This window comes from Oncorhynchus tshawytscha, unplaced genomic scaffold (assembly GCF_018296145.1).
Source record: "Oncorhynchus tshawytscha isolate Ot180627B unplaced genomic scaffold, Otsh_v2.0 Un_contig_766_pilon_pilon, whole genome shotgun sequence".
NCBI classification, from domain to species: domain Eukaryota; kingdom Metazoa; phylum Chordata; class Actinopteri; order Salmoniformes; family Salmonidae; genus Oncorhynchus; species Oncorhynchus tshawytscha.
In genome coordinates this window covers 2,266,026-2,287,986 of record NW_024609833.1, presented here as the reverse complement: position 1 = coordinate 2,287,986, position 21,961 = coordinate 2,266,026, and the positions used below count along the sequence as shown (strand labels likewise).

The following is a 21,961-nucleotide window of genomic DNA, read 5'->3' as shown; positions in this document are numbered from 1 at the left end:
TGGTGCTTTCACTCTAGTGGTAGCATGAGACTGAGTCTACAACCCACACAAGTGGCTCAGGTAGTACAGCTCATCCAGGATGGAACATTAATGCGAAATGTGGCAAGAAGGTTTGCTGTGTCTGTCAGCATAGTGTCCAGAGCATGGAGGCGCTACCAGGAGACAGGCCAGTACATCAGAAGACGTGGAGGAGGCCGTAGGAGGGAAACAACCCAGCAGCAGGACCGCTACCTCCGCCTTTGTGCAAGGAGGAGCAGGAGGAGCACTGCCAGAGCCCTGCAAAATGACCTCCAGCAGGCCACAAATGTGCATGTGTCTGCTCAAACGGTCAGAAACAGACTCCATGAGGGTGGTATGAGGGCCCGACGTCCACAGGTGGGGGTTGTGCTTAGAAAACACAGATTGGCAAATTCGCCACTGGCGCCCTGTGCTCTTCACAGATGAAAGCAGGTTCACACTGAGCACATGTGGCAGACGTGACAGTCTGGAGACGCCGTGGAGAACGTTCTGCTGCCTGCAACATCCTCCAGCATGACCGGTTTGGCGGTGGGTCAGTCATGGTGTGGGGTGGCATTTCTTTGGGGGGCCTCACAGCCCTCTGTGCTCGCAGAGGTAGCCTGACTGCCATTAGGTACCGAGATGAGATCCTCAGACCCCTTGTGAGACCATATGCTGGTGCGGTTGGCCCTGGGTTCCTCCTAATGCAAGACAATGCTAGACCTCATGTGGCTGGAGTGTGTCAGCAGTTCCTGCAAGAGGAAGGCATTGATGCTATGGACCGCCCGTTCCCCAGACCTGAATCCAATTGAGCACATCTGGGACATCATGTCTCACTCCATCCACCAACGCCACGTTGCACCACAGACTGTCCAGGAGTTGGCGGATGCTTTAGTCCAGGTCTGGGAGGAGATCCCTCAGGAGACCATCCGCCACCTCATCAGGAGCATGCCCAGGCGTTGTAGGGACGTCGTACAGGCACGTGGAGGCCACACACACTACTGAGCCTCATTTTGACTTGTTTTAAGGACATTACATCAAAGTTGGATCAGCCTGTAGTGTGGTTTTCCACTTTAATTTTGAGTGTGACTCCAAATCCAGACATCCATGGGTTGATAAATTTGATTTCCATTGATAATTTTTGTGTGATTTTGTTGTCAGCACATTCAACTATGTAAAGAAAAATGTATTTAATAAGAATATTTTTTTCATTCAGATCTAGGATGTGTTATTTTAGTGTTCCCTTTATTTTTTTGAGCAGTGTATATTTTGATTTGTTTAACACTTTTTTGGTTACTAAATTATTCCATGTGTTATTTCATAGTTTTGATGGTACTGTATACAAATAATATCTAAAGAAATCCACTCACACAGACACACTACTTGTCTACACACCCCTTGCGCAGTCTTCACATTTTGTTGCCTTAAAATGTAATCTAAAAATGGATTACATTTTTTGTTGTTGTAAGCAAATCCAAAGCAAGTCAATGGAGAGTGAGGCATGCTTCAGCATTCTCCCTCGTTCTATCCCTCTCTCACAAGCACATGTGTGTACACACATCCAACCATTATTGTTTTTACAAATACAGGTCTTTGAAGTTTCTGGGAACTGTAGACTTGTTACTTTTACCTTTTCCTGTGGAATGTGTGGGTTGTTCATGTTATGAGTTGAATCACTTTTTAACTGCACCCTTTTTTATTTGAACGAAACATTCCATACCTTTTTGTCCATGGTAGAAGGGGTTGAAAGTGCTCAAAGATGACCATTTTGCATACCACACTCTACCATGAAACAACCGTTGCACACCTGTGTGTGTGTATATCTGTGGTATGTGTATACACGTGTGCTTGTGATTTGCTTATACTGTGTAATATTCCCTAGGAGTGTGTGGAGATAGATAGAGACAATTATTAAGATTTGGTCATGTTTAAGAAAGAGAGAAAACGCTGTAAAAAAATACTCTCCAGTCTCCATTGAATTTACTTACACTGCGTATACTACAGGGGTGTGAGAGAGGGAGAACGTGTGGATTTCTTTAGATATTGTTTTTATATACAGTATATATACTACATTAGCAAAATTATATGCACACCTGCTCGTCGAACATCTCATTCCAAAATCATCTTCATTAATATGGAGTTGGTCCCCACTTTTCTGCTACAACAGCCTCCACTCTTCTGGGAAGGCTTTCCACTAGATGTTGGAAAATTGCTGCGGGGACATGCTTCCATGCAGCCACAAGAGCATTAGTGAGGTCGGGAACAGTTGTTGGGCGATGAGGCCTGACTCGCAGTCGGCGTTCCAATTCATCTCAAAGGTGTTTGATGGGGTTGAGGTCAGAGCTTTGTGCAGGCCAGTCAAGTTCTTCCACACCGATCTCGACAAACCATTTCTGTATGGACCTCGCTTTGTGCATGGGGGCATTGTCATGCTGAAACAGGAAAAGGCCTTCCTCAAACTGTTGCCACAAAGTTGGAAGCACAGAATCGTCTAGAATGTCACTGTGTGCTGTAGCGTTAAGATGCCCCTTCGCTGGACCTAAGAGGCCTAGCCTGAATCATGAAAAACAGCCTCAGTCCGTTATTCCTCCTCCATTATACTTTAGTTGGCACTGTGCATTCAGGCAGATAGCGTTCTCCTGGCATTCGCCAAACCTAGATTAGTCCGTCACTGCCAAATGAGTCGTCATTTGAAGCATGAGTCATCAGTCCAGAGAAAGCGTTTCCACTGCTCGAGAGTCCAATGGCGGCGAGCTTTACACCACTCCAGTCAACACTTGGCATTGCGCATGGTGATCTTAGGCTGCTCGGCCATGAAAACCCATGTCGTGACGTTCTATTGATTGTGATGACTGCTGTTCATCGAATGATTCACTGTTCATAATTATGTGATTAAATGAATCAGGCAATTATTAACTCATTAACTTGGAGCACCATGGGAAAGTTTGGTTTTATTGAGTTTGTATTTCCCAAATTAACAAAAATAATAATAATCTGAATATCGATTTTACAACAGTCGCTAATTAATTAATTTCCTCTACAGTCTCATCCTGAACGACGCATAATCCGGGAATCTACACAAACCCGAGTCCCACTAAATAAGTCCTACCACACCAATTGAGTTGATAATTTATTTACTAACAAGCTAAAATGATAATATAAGGTTCACACACACACACACACACACACACACAGTCTACGATATTGATTATAACTTAGTACAATGAAACAGGTCCCTAGCGGGCCAACACAATATGACACGTGTTACACAAAATGGGGATTTCAAAGAGAGTGAAAGAGTGAGTGTGCACAAGAGAAAAGCGCACTTGGGTACATTTGTAAACTATTCTTAGTGTAACCCTAACCTTGCCCCGAAATGCCGCTCTTATGGATCAGAATATAATGATGTAATTGCGTGTCGAAGGTCTCCGATGGTGTATCTCCTCTGGTGACCAAGTTCCTCCTTCTCCTCTGATGGCGGCACTGTTGTTACAGGGTGTAACTCTCTAATAGGGCACTGACATCGTGTGGACATTCTCTTCGTGGTCTGTTTCCTCGTCCTTGTTCTGAAAGGGCGTCTTCTGAGTACGGTCAGCCGTGTAGCTCAGGGCTCCAGCGTAGGAATGAAAGCAGTGTAGACACCCGATTCCTTGGAGAGTGATGTCATGACGTTGTATTAGTTAATGTGACGACTGTTGCTCATCGAATGATTAAAGGTTTCTAATTACGTGATTAACTGAATCAAGCAATTATTAACTCATTATTAACCTGGGGCACTATGGGAAAATTTGTTTTATTGAGTTTCTATTTCCCAAATTAACTCAAAGAATATCAGAATATCGATTTTACAGCCGTCGTTAATTAATCAGTTTCCTCTACAGTCTCATTCTGAACGTCGCATAATCCGGGAATCTGCACGGACCCGGGTCTCACCAATGAGTTCGTACCACACAAATCTTAGTTGAGTATTTATTTACTAGAAAGCTAAAATGATGACAAAAACACATTCTAGGCTATTGATTAGAACTTAGTATAACGGGCCAACACACTATGGCGCGTGTTACCCAAAATGGGGATTTAAAAGAGAGAGAAAGTACACAAGAGAAATATACATTTGGGTGCATTTGTCAGCTATGCTTATTTTAACCCTAGCCTTGCCCCAAACTGCTGCTCTTATGGGTCAGAATATAATGATGTAATTACGTGTGGGAGGTCTCAGATGGGAAGCTAAGCGTGGGTCGTTTAGGCTTCTCAATGACGCACTTCTCCGGCGCAACTCTCTGGTCGTCCTCACGATGTCAGTTTCCTTTTGGTCTGATTCCTCACCCTTGCTCTGGGAGGGCTCTTCTGAGGACAGACAGCTCCTTAGCTCAGGGCTCACAGCGTAGGAATGAAACAGTGTAGATACCACGATTTGATGGAGAGTGGAGGTTAGGTGGTCCGGCTTGAATTCACCTACTTAGACACAGCTACTCATCAGTAGCATGGGTAGAAAAATACTTTTTAGACCTCGGCTGCAGCTTGGGTCACTTAGTCGGATATGTTAATTCTTCACTCACATGTCTTATACCCTGGGGTCAGAAGTGGGCGTAACCGCCTTTAGGGCAATTCTCTGGCCATACCAAGTTAAGAGGCAATGTCTAGATTTGACTCAAATCCAATTTTAGACACAACGTACAATGTATAAACACCAAGCATATCCTAGGAAAACTCTTACAGTTACAATGTTTTCGTAATAACGTCATCTATTAACCTTTAATAACAAAACAAAAATGACATACATTTTCATATTCCATCTATCGTCATGACCACCATTGTGGCTATCGGAAACCATTGTTCCAAAGTCCCTTTATTGCATGTTTAATGTTCTGAGGCTGGTTTTCCATAGTGAGAGAACACAGGAATGTTGTCTGTGCCTAAGGTTTACCATGGGCGTGAGGGGTCATAAAACCCCCACATCTTCAGACCCCTAGATCTCTCCCCCTCTGTTTGGGTTGAGAGATAATCTCTAAGGTTGTGGTCTCCTGTAACCTGACCTGATTCACCCTCTTAGACACTTCTACTCATCCGTAGCATAGATTGTTTTAAGGTTCCTTTGTCTTCCCTTTGTGTCCTTCAACCTCATGTTGCGTTTTGGGGTTACGACCTTGGCTGCAGCTCATGGTCACATGGTCTGATATGTTAATTCTTAACTGTTTTATACTTTCGGGTCAGAAATGTGCTTTTCCGCCTTTAGTGCAAGTTCTCTGGGCGTAACTCGTTACGAGGCAAGGTCTGGATATTACTCAGATCCAATTTAGACAACAACTTCACACTTCATCTTTATCTGGACATTTTCCACACAACGTACAGTATGCAAACATCAGGTTCATATTGTGAAAACTCTTCAAGTTAATGTTTATATTTTAACGTCATCGTTTAACTTTTAATAACATAACAAAAACGACATTCATTTTCATATTCCATCTATCGTCACTACAACCATTTTGGCTGACGAAACATATTGTCCCAAAGTCCATTTATTACATGTTACTGTTCTGAGGTAGGTTCTCCGTAGGCCCATCATACATTCCATTCCTCCATACTGGGAGGACAAAGGATTTTGCCTGCTGCCTTAAGATTTACAATGGGCGGGAGGTGTCATTCAAAAAAAACACCTCCATACCTCTCGATTTCTCCCCCTCTGGTGGGTGTGAGAGATGTCTCTGTAGGATTGTGGTCCATGGAAACCTGACCCAAACTGCCCAATGATGACACCCATTTCATGAAGCTCCAGACGAACCGTTCTTGTGCTTATGTTGCTCCCAGAGGTAGTTTGGAACTCGGTAGTGATCCTTGCAACCGAGGACCAACGATTTTTACACACTACGTGCTCAGCACTTGGCGGTCCCGGTCTGTGAGCTTGTGTGGTCTACCACTTTGCGGGTGAGCTGTTGTTGCACCTAGACGTTTCCACTTTACAATAACCGTACTTACAGTTGACCGGGGCAGCTCTAACAGGGCATAAGTTTGACGAACTTACTTGTTGGAAAGGTGGCATCCTATGACGGTGCCACATTGAAAGTCACTGAGCTCTCCAGAAAGGCCGTTCTACTGCCAATGTTAGTCATGCAATCTCCATAGACAATCTGTTCAATTTTATACACCTGTCAGCAACGGGTGTGGCTGAAATACCCGAATCCACTCATTTGAAGGGGTGTCCACATACTTTTGTATATACAGTGCATTCACAAAGTATTCAGACCCCTTGACTTTTTCCACATTTTGTTACGTTACAGCCTTATTCAAAAATGGTATAAATAAAGAAAAATCCTCAATCTACACACAATGCCCCATAATGACAAAGGAAAAAATATATTCCAAGTAAAAAAATCAGAAATACCTTATTTACATAATATTTACATTGCTATGAGACTCGAAATTGAGCTCCGGTGCATCCCGTTTCCATTGATCATTCTTGAGATGTTTCTACAACTTCATTGGAGTCCACCTGTGGTCAATTCAATTGATTGGACATTATTTGGAAACGCACACAAGAACCACCAAGACTCTTCCTAGAGCTGGCCGCCTGGCCAAACTGAGCAATCGGGGGAGAAGGGCCTTGGTCAGGGAGGTGACCAAGAACCTGATGGTCACTCTGACAGAGTTCCTCTGTGGAGATGGGAGAACCTTCCAGAAGGACAACCATCTCTGCAGCACTCCACCAATCAGACGGAAGCCACTCCTCAGTACAAAGGCTCATGACAGCCCCCTTGGAGTTTGCCAAAAGGCACCTAATGGACTCAGACCATGGGAAATAGGATTCTCTGGTCTGATGAAACCAAGATTGAACTCTTTTGCCTGAATGCCAAGCGTCAGGTCCTGAGGAAACCTGGCACCATCCCTACGGTGAAGCATGGTGGTGGCAGCATCATGCTGTGGGGATGTTTTTCAGCAGCAGGGACAAGGAGACTACTCAGGATTGAGGGAAAGATGAACGGAGCAAAGTACAGAGAGATCTTTGATGAAAACCTGCTTAGGACCGCAGACTGGGGCAAAGGTTCACCTTCCAATAGGACAACGACCCTTAGCACACATCCAAGACAACGCAGGAGTGGCTTCGGGACAATCTCTGAATGTCCTTGAGTGGCCCAGCCAGAGCCCGGATTCGAACATCTCTGGAGAGAGCTGAAAATAGCTGGGCAGTGACGCTGCCCATCCAACCTGACAGAGCTTGAGAGATTCTGCAGAGAAGAATGGGAGAAACTCCCCAAATACAGTTGTGCCACGCTTGTAGCGTCATACCTAAGAAGATAAGGCTGTAATCGCTGCCAAAGGTGCTTCAACAAAGTACTGAGTAAAGGGTCTGAATACTTATGTAAATGTTATATGCCAAGAGTGTGCAAAGGGTAGCTACTTTGAAAAATAAAATATATTTAGATTTGTTTAACACTATTTTGGTTACTACATGATTCCATTTGTGTTATTTCATAGTTGATGTCTTCACTATTATTCTACAATGTAGAAAATAGTAAAAAAATAATGAAAAACCCTGGAATGAGTAGGTGTGTCCAAACTTTTGACTGGTATTGGTGTTCCCTAAAGTCTGATGATTGAAATGATATATAATATGCTATTCTGTATTTTGTCATTTTCAAGAAATGCTAGAGGAAACCTTCCCTGTACTTAGAATGTACATGGAAATGGACATAACTTGGACGTGGGCATAACTTTTTGAATGGGATGTATGGGATACGATACTTAGGCTACTTGGGTCCATTATTATGTTCTTCATACCACCACCAAACATGTTAAGCCATCATTGGTATTTATGTGCCAATTATTTATGGTAATATGGCCATGTGAATCCTGTTCACACAATGATCATGAGGAAGGTGAGGGATCAGCCCAGAACTACACGGCAGGACCTGGTCAATGACCTGAAGAGAGCTGGGACCACAGTCTCAAAGAAAACCATTAGTAACACACTACGCCATCATGGATTAAAATCCTGCAGCTCACGCAAGGTCCCCCTGCTCAAGCCAGCGCATGTCCAGCACCGTATTGAGGGGAGGATGGATGGGGCCATGTATCACGAGATCTTGGCCAACAACCTCCTTCCCTCAGTAAGAGCATTGAAGATGGGTCGTGGCTGGGTCTTCCAGCATGACAACGACCCGAAACACACAGCCAGGGCAACTAAGGAGTGGCTCTGTAAGAAGCATCTCAAGGTCCTGGAGGGGTCTAGCCAGTCTCCAGACCTGAACCCAATAGAAAATCTTTGGAGGGAGCTGAAGTCCGTATTGCCCAGCGACAGCCCCGAAACCTGACGGATCTGGAGAAGTTCTGTATGGAGGAGTGGGCCAAAATCCCTGTTGCAGTGTGTATGATCTCTGTAATTGCAAACAAAGGTTTCTGAACCTAATATTAGGTTCTGCTTTTCTGATGTATCAAATACTTATGTCATGCAATAAAATGCAAATTAATTACTTAAAAATCATACAATGTGATTTTCTGGATTTTTGTTTTAGATTCCGTCTCTCATAGTTGAAGTGTACCTATGATTAAAAAAAATACAGACCTCTACATGCTTTGTAAGTAGGAAAACCTGCAAAATCGGCAGTGTATCAAATACTTGTTCTCCCCATTGTATATGGCATATTTGGGCAATTTTATTGTGTTCTCCAGACCCCTCAAACATTTTAAGCCATCATTGGGCTTTATGCTATACTCCGCATTGGCCACACCTTGGCTCCTTAAAGGCCTTACACAAGTTTAAACAATCAGTCTTTGTGAACAGTGAAATATGCATGCAGATTTGTGACACACAGATAAAGCAGGGCAATTAGCCATGTAATCCTAGAGAGCTGTGGACAAATGTCAGCTTGAGCCTTCCTCTTTCTACCCCAACCCCTCTCTCACTCAGATGTATTTTAACTATCCAGCAGACTGTATCAAATTAACACTTCCTCTAATTGGCTTATAAATAATACAACAGGGCCTGCATTCTAATTTAATCAGTGGTAAACATTGCCAAAGCGGGCTGTAAAGAATATGCCCCTCATTAATTTCTTAATTTGGGTAAGATGGAATGGGGAGAAATAAGGACAGGGGGTTGGGGGGTGGTTCTGGTTCTAGACAGGGGGATCAGATGAGTGGAGCCTCTTGGTTTAGTTGAGGAGGTCTGCGTCCCAAATGGCACCCTACTTCCCAGTGCACTACTTTTGACCCGAGCCCAAAGTGCATTATATAGTGTATAGGGTGCCATTTTGGTATGCAGACAGGGTCTTTGTGCAGAAAAGAGGTACTTGTACAGTGTGTACGTTCCTCACTCATCAAATTTAGGTTATATACCCACATGCCTAAAACACAAAGACAGAAATGCATGTGCATTCATTCAAGTGTGCACACACACTTTACGTTTCTTTCCAATTTTTCCCCATATCTCCGCTTGTGAGCACTCTTGTTTATGTAAGTCATTTGTTTTAGAGCATCAAGCTGTTCCACAAACAACACCCAATGTAAATGATCTCTTCTCTTACAACCCCCCTACCCAGACTGACTCTCCTATCAGTCTTTTTTTTATCTTCTTGGTTTAACCATGAATATTTCATGTAGTGGCATAAATATTAATTCTAATAGCTTTGCTGAGTAGTTCTTTTTTATTTTTTTTAAAGACAAATATTCATAAAAAATTCAAGACACTCTCCCCAAAATAATTGACCATAGTCAGACACACACACACACACACACACACACACACACACACACACACACACACACACACACACAAAGCTTTCACCGAGGCATACATTTAAAATCTTCGTCTAGAAATGTTTTACAGTGGTGATTGACAGCTCTGTGACATGTTGTTCAGTATGTGCCAGTCAGGACATCCCTGCCACAGTCTCTTAATCTGTAACAGTTAGGAACACTTGGGGAACATCATGAAATGGAAGGCATATCAAAGGGCTTTAGTAGGCCTATATACTGTATCACACACAGTATATTCCGAGGAGTGTGTGTGTGTGTGTGTCATTGATCCTTTGTAATTTGAAATGTTCCAAATGGTCCTTCAATATACTCTCCTCTTGAAGTAAATGTAAAACATTTATGAAACGGTGAATGCAGTCAAGAGGTCACCATCCTATGATCCTCCAGACACCACTATGGGGCCGGTGTTTAGAAGGGGATGACGGGGACTAGGGGGCGAGGACAGTTAGCATGGTGTTCCTCCACCTGAACACACCATTAGAGGCACTTTACGTAAGCAGCAGCGTGTCCTGGGAGAGACCCGTGTGGACATTCCCGCGATTATTAAGTTGTCCCTGCTCAGGAGACCGTCATGATCCATTCACTTTCTCTTAGCTGCCCTCATGATTATTTCAGTTAGGCACAGTGATATTCAGGCATTAACATTATTGTTTTCATGGGACATTTCGAAGACAAAATCATTTAGGAGTAGTAAGTAAGCATACCAACCGGCATCTTCTCTCAAGTGGAAGTAAAGGGAAGAGAAATGGTCTCTAAGTGATTGTTCCTTGACGATCCCAAACCCGGCACTGGCTTATGTGGCTTACTTTGGGGTTTTATATCAAGAAAGGTGACTGGTCATCATTGTTTGTCTGGAGGAAATATATTGTATATGTATCTAACAATGTATTGTGACAAACCTCTTCATGTATTGTGACAAACCTCTTCAAGATTAGTAGAGTTTCACAAATTAAGCGGGAAACCGTCACCAAAATAACCCCAGAATGAGAGTTCTTTCAAACAGGACAGTACCTGTGTGTTTCCCTGTCCTGGTCCACCCAGGCCGCAGGTGAGGTCAAGGATAGCAGGGTTCGGTACACAAATTGGGTTCTCGGTAGGTCCAGGTCCAAACGCCAACAAGTAAGTCCAAACAGTCCAGCTCATACATGGTAAATCCAGCTGATATATATTGTCTCTTTCTCTATGGTTCACAGATCCTTCCAGCCCTTCCTCTCTCTCTTCCTGGTTTGTCTTGACCCGTTATCTGTGGGTCGGCCCCACTTTCTGAGCGTTCCCCTTGCTTCTGGGAATAGTAGTTTTGGCGGTCAGACATTTTGTGATCTCTAGTTCTGATCGGTGTGGCCATTTTAGTGAGAGGGCAGAGCCCGTTTATTAGTTCTGCTCTCACATATCTGCCATTTATCACTCGACCCCCTTCTTTGCCACACATCTCCCCCCTAGATTCGATCCCTAGGTTGAGCTACCGGAGGAAAATATGCGTGCATGCGGGATAACCCATCCACATTTTCCATTTCCTTCCCTGCTCTGGGTTTAAATCAAAGTAAAACGGTTGGAGACTCAAAAACCACCGCATCACCCGAGCGTTCTTCTCTTTAGCCCTATGCATCCAAGTGAGTGGGGCATGGTCACTGATGAGGGTGAAGTGGCGCCCTAGCAGGTAGGATTTCAGGCTTTCTAGAGCCCAATTTACTGCCAGCGCCTCTTTCTCAACGACTGAGTAGTTGGCCTCCCGTGGTTCCAGCTTCCTGCTTAAAAACAGGATGGGGTGTTCTACCTCTTGGGATAGCACGGCTCCCAAGCCGACCTCTGAGGCATCCGTCTGAACCACGAACTCTCGCTCAAAGTCTGGTACCACCAGCACTGGATTACAGCAGAGTGCCTCCTGTAATGTTCTAAATGCTTTGGTGGCCCTTTCGTCCCATTTTACCATGTTTGGTCCTCTGGTTCTAGTCATGACGGTAAGTGGGGGCGGCCACTGTGGCATAACTTGGAATAAATTTCCGGTAGTAACTGGTCAACCCTAGAAAGGCTCGAACCTGCTTCTTATTTACTGGTTTTGGCCATCCTCTAATTGCTTCCACCTTCTTACGTTGGGGTTTGATTAACCCTCTTCCCATGGTGTATCCCAGATACTCTGTTTCCTCTAACTCCACGTAAAAATTGGCAGGTTTCGCCGTGAGAAGGGTTCGCCGTGCCTTCCTAAGGGCGTCTAACACTGCCTGTACCCGGGTGAAGTGGGATTCCCAATCTGGGCTGTAGATCCCCACGTCATCTAAATAGGCTGCGGCATACGCTTGGTGCGGTTTTAGGACCTTGTCCATTGACCGTTGAAAGGTGGCTGGGGCCCCGTGTAAGCCAAATGGCATGACGGTGTTATGAAACAAACCGTCAGGAGTTGCAAAGGCTGTCTTTTCTTTGGCTCTGGGAGTCAGAGGAATTTGCCAGTAAACTTTGGTTAGGTCCAGGGTCGTAATGTACCGATCTTTACCAATTTTCTCCAGCAGTTCATCTACTCGGGGCATGGGGTAGGCATCGAACTTGGAGGTTTCATTGACCTTCAGAAAGTCGTTACAGAACCGCAAAGACCCATCAGGCTTGGAGACCATCACAATTGGGCTAGACCATTCACTATGTGACTCTTCGACCACTCCAGCTGCCAACATTTTCTCTGTCTCTGTTCTAATCGCGGCCTGTCGAACCTCAGGTACCTGATATGGCCTCATCACTTTTCTCCCTGGTATGGAAACAATATCATGAGCAGTAACCTCAGTTCGGCCTGGTACCTCTGAAAACACATCTCTGTTTTTTGGATCAGGGTCTTTACTTCCTGTACTTGTGCTTGGGACAGAGTAGGTGAAATATTTACTTTGGCTGTCTCCTGAGTGGGTTTGGGGTACATGACCATTAGTGGTATGTGGAGAAATGTTTTTAGACCTATCCTAAAATGAACCTAAGATGAAGCTCGTACAGCTAATTACAGTCCTTGCAACTATTTCTGGATGTAATATCTAATGTTCATTTCCTTTCTCGCCATAGGGTCTTCTTTTTGGAGATGACAGACGATGTGGCCATCGAGAGAGTCACTCTGGGGTCAATCGACCCTGTCACTGGGGAGAGGTGAGTCATGCGACGCAGTCATTGCTCGGGCTTATGGGGATGTTGACCCTATGACAGACAGCGGCTGCCTTCCAAACTCTTAAAAGACACACCCTCTCCCCTCAGCCCTCAAATTAGGTGGACACTTCTGATGACGTATCATGATGTCTGACGAGTTGACACTTGCAGGGCAAGGGCCGAGGGAAGAATGAATACATTTTAAATGGACCGCTCCTGACCGGAAATGTGTCACTTGTTCAACCCCACGATTGTGTTTTCAGTCATCATGGAACTGTTGTGTGTGCCTTATATGCACTACAATCAATTATGATTGCATTTCATATCTTGACTAGAAGACAACTCATCCACAAACATCGAATGTTAGCCATCCTACTATATCAGGAAAATCGAAAGTTACAATCTGTATGTGTGACATCAGGGTAGCAAAATGTCTAACTTATTTACATTCCTTTTAACTTATACTTGTATGTTGACTTCTCCATATTAATGTTGGTTTTAAGTTTTGGCTGAATTTTCTTAGCAGATCGCAAATTGAATTATTGGTGGTTTCAGGTCCCGGAGTGAACATAATTGTACACTCGCAAACTCCATTTAAAACGAGGGCTGAGGGGCTTATGTTGCAAACTTCCCTTGCTTGGCTAATAATTTGGACCGACGACAAATATGGCCGCGGGGATTCCCCTAAGGGCATAAGGCGAGGTGGATGAGGGTGTGTCTTTTATGAGTTTGAAACACAGTCTGTGTCCCAAATGTTACCATATTCCCTATTTAGTGCACTACTTTTGACCAAGACCCATAGGGTTCTGGTCAAAAGTAGTCCACTATATAGAAAAGTGGGTGCCATTAAATGGGGATGTTCCCATAGTCTGATTTACAAAGTTCTCTGTTGTTTATTCCTCATCCTTTGTTATTCTTAGTCTTTATTTTTGCCCGACAGATACCACTCACTGTATAAGCCAGCCCCCAGTCCTGAGGTGCAGACCCGTCTGCAGTTCAATCCCAAGGACTCCGAGGCCCAACTGCTCCGGGAGCTAAAGGAGTACTGGGCCAATGCTTCCTCCCTGCAGGACCTCTACCCTGAGGCGGTGCATATCAACGCTGACCAGGACCCACACACCGTCTTTGAGTCCCTAGAGAGTCGTCTAGTCAGACGTCTTCAAAACGACGCCTGAATTCTAATCGAGACCCCCACCCACCCTCATGATTTTTACATTAACACAAGCAGAGTGAAGATCCTTTTTAGTTAGTATAACGTATTGGAATCTTAATTGTAGAAATAAAAGGAGTTTATTGTTCAAAGCCACTGAAGCCGTCATCGTTGTCATTTGTTTCCACATCCACTTTGTCTGTGGCCTCCTGACCAGTGGTGTAAACTTCTTTTAAATACTTTAAAGTACTACTGAAGTCGTTTTTGGGGGGTATCTGTACTTTTTTAACTTTTACTTCACTACATCCCTAAAGAAAATAATGTACTTTTTACTCCATACATTTTCCCTGACACCCAAAAGTACTTGACAGGAAAATGGTCCAATTCACACACTTATCAAGAGAACATCTTTGATCCTCCCTACTGCACCTGATCTGGCGGACTCACTAAACACAAATGCTTCGTTTGTAAATTATGTCTGAGTGATGGAGTGTGACCCTGGCTATCCGTACACAAAAAAAGAAAAGAAAATGATGTCGTCTGTTTTGCTTAATATAAGGAATTTGAAATGATTTGTACATTTACTTTTGATACCTAAGTATAATTAAAACCAAATCCTTTTAGACTTTTACTGAAGTAGAATTTACTGGGTGACTTTCACCTTTACTTGAGTCATTTTATATTAAGGTATCTTTACTTTTACTCAAGTATGACAATTGAGTACTTTTCTCACCACTGCTCCTGGCCCTAATCTTCACAAGGTGCACTGGTTAACTCTGCTTTATTACCATATAGAAGTAACACTGCTGCTTGGTTCAAGTCCTCTGTACAGGGGAGCCATTAGTTAGCAATCAGGGAGACTTAAGTGCAGCAGTTAAACAAAGATGTTAATATGGCAGATTTTTCAAAGTCCCCAATGACTGGTCCAGGCAGATTTCAATACTGCAGATGAGTTTGAACATAATATGCATCTCCCTTGAATATTTTAGTCGTGGGATTTTTTTATGTGGTGGTGTTTGAAAGTTTGTACTCTAGAGTAAAGCAACCAAATCCCATGCCCTCTTTATTTTTTTGTGTTCCACTAATCAGTGTAGTTCTGATTTATTTAGTAGACAAGTCTGTTTTCATGATGTGGGGGATTGCTTACTTGATATTTTAGTCTGTAGTGTAAATGCAGACTACCTGTAAATGCAGGTGAGAAGACAGACTTGTCCATCTTATCATAAGCATCAGAATCTATTTCGAAGTTCTGTATTCGTTGTTGGTCTCAACTCAGAAAATGGACTTGTCAATCAACTCAAACAATACCACGACAAAGCATGTTTTCTGAATGTAAGTTAACAAAGAACTTGCTCCATATTATGATGTTGTATTTGTCGTGACATGACTTGACTTTCATTAATGTGATGTCTGTGATTTATCGAATCAACTATGTTTAATTGTTCCCCGATTAAATTAATAATTTAACAATTAACTCATTAGGAATTTGGGGCACCACGGAAGAAGTTGTTTATAGTTACCATCTCCCGAATTAAACTCTAAATATATGTTATATATCGATAACAGTCACTTATTAATCATTACCTCATGTCAGTCTCATTCTGAATGTGTCGCAGACTTGAATCTGCACAAAGCCGAGTTTTGCTGATCATCCCGTAACACACACATTGATTTGATTATTTATTTACTAACTAACTAAAGGATAACACAGGATACACACACGCATGGTATAGGTTATTTATTAGAAACTTAATACAATGAAAACAGGTCCCTAGCAGACTAACACAATATGACACTTGTTACAAAAGATGGAGAGTTAAAGAGAAAGAGAGACAACATATAGATACATTTGGGAACTACTCTCATAGCAATCATAACACTTTTCCCCGAGTAATGCATGTTACTCTCTGTTGGATCCAGGCCTTCGTGAAAAGGCTTCCGCTTCGTAAAAAGGGTTCGATTGGGCCTTCTCCTTAGTTCTTAAGTGTAAGGTTCTGATTGTCCACAAGAGGTCACAATGTCCTTCTTCTTAGTTGTCTGTGTTTACTTTCACTCTTTCTGGAAGAGTGGTCTTCTGAGGACAACTAATCAGCCGTGTCGATGATCCCCATTGGGGTGATGAGAGCAGTGTAGTCAATGATGATTTGAAGAGAATAACCGGATGGTCCTACTTAAATTCACTTTCTTAGATACAGTACTTAGAACAGCTACTCTACCGTAACATTGATTGTTAGAGGCTACTTTGTCGTCTTCAACTCGTGTTGATTTTCAGGGTCGTGACCTAGCTGCAGCTTAAGTCCTAGTCTGGTATGTTAATTCTTAACTCAATATTTTATACACTTAGGTTAAAAGGGGTGTTTCCGTCATACTGACATGCTTTCTGAGCTCCCTTGGGTGTGGCTAGTTACTGGCAATGTATCATCAAAACTATGAACTTGTTAGAACACTAAACGATCATTCATATCTTAACAAAAACAACTTCATCCTTGATATTTCCGACACATCATAAAGGATGTAAACCTGACATACACAGTGTGAAAGCTCTTCAAGTTACAATATTTTCATTATATTACTTTTATACCATTTTTAATTACGTCACAAAATAGACATTCATTTCCCATATTCCATCTCTCATCGTTCCCCACATTCGGATATTGAAAATATTGTCCCAGTGTTCACTTTTGGACATTAGAGTTTTTGGGCAGCAAAATCTTCTGTAACAAAGCGATTCCAATCACCAGTACTAGAGACCAAAAGGAGTTGTCTGCTGCATACAATTTACGATTGGCATGAGGTGTCATAAAACCCCAACACCAATCCCTCCTCCCCTCTGTGGGTGAGAGGGCTCTGTAGACATTGATCCATTGTAACCTGATCTTTGGGTCCTCACATGAGAGTCATGACACATATTGAATACCTCCCTCCCAAGGGCCTTGTTGGTCTAATGACATGGCACAGTAATGAGGGCCCGATCCTGTGGGCAGATGTGAGATTCATTTTAATTAGTGAGGTCAGAGTGCACATAGTTAAATATTATTAACCCTTAGTTGAGAACATGTGCCGGGGGAGCAGTAGGCTACATACAGTCCCCAAAGCAAGCAATGGGTTGGGTAACACCGAGGTGACTGCCTCATGATAAAAGATGGGACTGGGAGTCGATGAGTAGGGACCCAGAGGATCATGTCCACTTTCATATGTATACATCTCTATCCATACCTCTACAAAAGCCAAGGAAAGGGTTATACTGTAGAAGTGTCTGGGATATGAATAAGATTATTTGTTTTACTTAAGTTGATGAGGAGGATTCCTTTTATGTACAGTATTCAATTTTTTGTCTAAGAATTTTATTGAATAATTATTCTGAGAATATTTCATAAATAACGAGTGTTTCAAAGACAGTCTTTATTTCAAACTTACATTTTGACAAATTACATTCTGGTCTATGTCCCAAATGACACCCTATTCCCTATTTAGTGCACTACTATTGACCATGTTTTTGACCAGTGCCCATAGGGACCTGGTAAAAATGAAAGCACGACAGAGAACACATGAGAAAGTAGGACTATGGATCAGATGATTTGAAAATCCAAATACGCGAACAAATATTGAGCACGGTGTAATATAAAGTACAATGCATTCGGAAAGTATTCAGACCCCTTGACTTATTCCACATGTTGCTACATTACAACCTTATTCTAAAATTGATTAATAGTCCCCCCCCATCAATCTACACACAATACCCCATAATAACAAAGCAAGAACTGTTGTTTTTGTGCAAATTTATTGAAAAAAAATGAAACCTTAATATTACATTAACATAAGTATTCAGACCCTTTACTCAGTACTTTGTTGAAGCACCTTTGGCAGCAGTTACAGCCTCAAGTCTTCTTGGGTATGACGTTACAAGCTTGGCACACCTGTATTTGGGAGTTTCTCCCTTCTCTGAAGATCCTCTCAAGCTCTGTCAGGTTGTATGTGGAGCATCGCTGCACAGCTATTGTCAGGTCTCTCCAGAGATGTTTGATCAGGTTCAAGTCTGGGCTCTGGCTCAAGGACATTCAGAGACTTGTCCCAAAGCCACTCCTGCGTTGTCTTGGCAGTGGCCTTGGATCGTTGTCCTGTTGGAAGGTGAACCGTCGCCCCAGTCTGAGGTCCTGAGCACTCTAGAGCAGGTTCAGCAAGGATCTCTCTATACTTTGCTCAGTTCATATTTTCCTCGACCCTGACCAGTCTTTTAGCACCTTCTAGCTGAAAAACATAAACACCACATGATGCTGCCACCACCATGCTTCACCGTAGGGATGGTGCCAGGGTTCCTCCAGACGTGACGCTTGGCATTCAATCTTGGTTTCATCAGGCCAGAGAATCTTGTTTCTCATGGTCTGAGAGTCTTTAGGTGTCTTTTGGCAAACTCCAAGCGGGCTCTCATGTGGCTTTACTGAGGAGTGGCTTCCGTCTGGCCACTCTACCATAAAGGCCTGATTGGTGGATTGCTGAAGAGATGGTTGTCCTTCTGAAAGATTATCCCATCTCCACAGTGTGTCAGAGTGACCATCGGGTTCTTGGTCACCTCCCTGACCAAGGCCCTTCTCCCCCGAATGCTCAGTTTGACCGGGCGGCCAGCTCTAGTGTTGGTGGTTCCAAATGTCTTCCATTTAAGAATGATGGAATCCACTGTGTTCTTGGGGACCTTCAATGCTTCAAAAACCATCAAGCGCTATGATGAAACTGGCTCTCATGGGGCCCACCACAGGAAAGGAGGACGCAGAGTTACCACTGCTGCAGAGGATACGTTAGTTACAGTTACCAGCCTCAGAAATTGCAGCCCAAATAAATGCTTCACAGAGCTCAAGTAACAGACATATCTCAACATCAACTGTTCAGAGGAGACTACGTAAATCAGGCCTTCATGGTCGAATTGCTGCAAAGAAACCACCACTAAAGGACACTAATAATATGAAGAGATTTGCTTTGGCCAAGAAACACAAATGGACATTAGACCAGTGGAAATCTGTCCTTTGGTCAGATTAATCCAAATTTGAGATTTTTGGTTCCAACCGCTATGTCTTTGTGAGACGCAGAGTATGTGTGGTTCCCACCGTGAAGCAGGGAGAAGGAGGAGTGAGGGTTTGGGGGTGCTTTGCTGGTGACACTGTCTGTGATTTATTTAGAATTCAAGGCACACTTAACCAGCATGGCTACCACAGAATTCTGTAGCTATACACCATCACACCTGGTTTGTGCTTTGTGGGACTGTCATTTGTTTTTCAACAGGACAATGACCCAACACACCTCCAGTAAGGGCTGTTTGACCAAGAAGGAGAATGATGGAGTGCTGCATCAGATGACCTGGCCTCCACAATCCTCCGACCTCAACCCAATTGAGATGGTTTGGGATGGATGGGGCTGCAGATTGAAGGAAAAGCAGCCAACAAGTGCTCAGCGTATGTGGGAACTCCTTTGAGACTGTTGGAAAAGCATTCCTCATGAAGCTGGTTGAGAGAATGCCAAGAGTGCATCTCTCAGGGAAGTGGGGGTGTCAAGGTGTGGGTGTTTCAAAAGGAACCATATAAGGATGAGTGGGGGTTTCTAAAGGAGTCTTTTAACACTATACATGTTGGAATTACATAACTACTAGAACAGCCATGACTTGATATTTACATTTCAAATATTCAATTATAAATAATACTTCTATTACAAAAAAATATTTTAGTCAGAGTGCAGTTTAACTGCAGTACAATGCAGTATAACTGCAGTTAAAGTGCAATCTTTCTGCAGTATGCTCCAATACTGCGTCCAAAACTTCAACTGCAGTACACTGCAGTTATTCTGCAATTACTGCCTCCAAAATATTACTGCAGTTACTGCTCTTCTACTGCAGTTTCAAAACGGCAAACTTTTTTTGTAAGGGAAAATTGAATGAATTTTTTTATAAATTAAGGTAGCTAACGTTAGCTACCATTTACATTTATGAAAAACTTAACATTACATACAGTGGGGCAAAAAAGTATTTAGTCAGCCATCAATTGTGCAAGTTCTCCCACTTAAAAAGATGAGAGACGCCTATAATTTTCATCATAGGTACACTTCAACTATGACAGACAAAATTAGGGAAAAAAATCCAGAAAATCACATTGTAGGATTTTTAATGAATTTATTTGCAAATTATGGTGGAAATTAAGTATTTGGTCAATAGCAAAAGTTTATCTCAATACTTTGTTATATACCCTTTGTTGGCAATGACAGAGGTCAAACATTTTCTGTAAGTCTTCACAAGGTTTTCATACACTGTTGCTGGTATTTTGGCCCATTCCTCCATTGCAGATCTCCTCTAGAGCAGTTATGTTTTGGGGCTGTTGCTGGTCAACACAGGCTTTCAACTCCCTCCAAAGATTTTCTTTCTTTCATTCATTCTTTCCTTTACACGGATCAGTCGTCCTGGCCCATTTGCAGAAAAACAGCCCCAAAGCATGATGTTTCCACCCCCATGCTTCACAGTAGGTATGGTGTTCTTTGGATGCAACTCAGCATTCTTTGTCCTCCAAACACGACGAGTTGAGTTTTCCAAAAAGTTATATTTTGGTTTCATCTGACCATATGACATTCTCCCAATCTTCTTCTGGATCATCCAAATGCTCTCTAGCAAACTTCAGACGGGCCTGGACATGTACTGGCTTAAGCAGGGGGACACGTCTGGCACTGCAGGATTTGAGTCCCTGGCAGCGTAGTGTGTTACTGATGGTAGACTTTGTTACTTTGGTCCCAGCTCTCTGCAGGTCATTCACTAGGTCCCTCCGTGTGGTTCTGGGATTTTTGCTCACCGTTCTTGTGATCATTTTGACCCCACGGGGTGAGATCTTGCGTGGGGCCCCAGATCGAGGGAGATTATCAGTGGTCTTGTATGTCTTCCATTTCCTAATAATTGCTCCCACAGTTGATTTCTTCAAACCGAGCTGCTTACCTACTGCAGATTCAGTCTTCCCAGCCTAGTGCAGGTCTAGAATTTTGTTTCTGGTGTCCTTTGACAGCTCTTTGGTCTTGGCCATAGTGGAGTTTGGAGTGTGACTGTTTGAGGTTGTGGACAGGTGTCTTTTATACTGATAACAAGTTCAAACAGGTTCCATTAATACAGGTAACGAGTGGAGGACAGAGGAGCCTCTTAAAGAAGAAGTTACAGGTCTGTGAGAGCCAGAAGTCTTGCTTGTTTGTAGCTGACCAAATACTTATTTTCCACCATAATTTGCAAATAAATTCATTAAAAATCCTACAATGTGATTTTCTGGATTTTTTTTTCTAATTCTGTCTGTCATAGTTGAAGTGTACCTATGATGAAAATTACAGGCCTCTCTCATCTTTTTAAGTGGGAAGACTTGCACAATTGGTGGCTGACTAAATACTTTTTTGCCCCATTGTACATGGAAGGTACTACTGGAAGGTAACGTTCAAAGACAGCTCATAGTGAGTGAATACACATATTTTTCTGGAGTGCCCTTCTCAAAATGAAAAGTAATCCGCCCCGCTCAGTAATGTTGTCAACAAGGCAGTGCATCGTCCAGAAACATACAACAATTATTTTCCATTAAATATATGTTTTAATTGTCCAACTAGTTTTCATTGGGAAGGCAGGTAATGCGTTTTTATCAAAAACAATCTGTTTTTCATGTGAAAACAGAATCCTACTCATTACTCCACATGATAATTAAGTCACTTTTGTTTTGAGCTGGCTTTGCTGTGCGCATTAATAAGAACCAACTCGTGCTTGATCCGAAATGTGTTCAGAGGCGCTGTATGGATGGTGTGCCGCAATTGCTAAGCCTCTGGCGGTCCTCAGTCTGGACAAGAATGAAAACGCCTACAGTGGGCGACATCATCATCCTCCCACAAGTCTCCAGTATAATGTTGGAGGAAATACTTTCCTAGCATGAGGAACATGCTTGCTGGCCAGTT

At 42.9% G+C, this 21,961-nt stretch overlaps 1 protein-coding gene across 2 annotated transcripts in view; it reads left to right on the top strand.

Annotated features, from left to right (window-relative positions):
* ak8 (adenylate kinase 8) overlaps positions 1-14,170 on the top strand; it is a 66,576-nt gene extending 52,406 nt beyond the window's left edge. For both annotated transcript variants that reach the window (XM_042319585.1, XM_042319584.1), the window contains 2 exons: positions 12,787-12,867; positions 13,805-14,170. In XM_042319585.1, coding sequence (XP_042175519.1) covers positions 12,787-12,867; positions 13,805-14,039 — 316 coding nt within the window. In that variant the 3' untranslated portion in view covers positions 14,040-14,170. The remainder of the gene's footprint in view (positions 1-12,786; positions 12,868-13,804) is intronic.
* Positions 14,171-21,961: the final 7,791 nt, after the last annotated feature.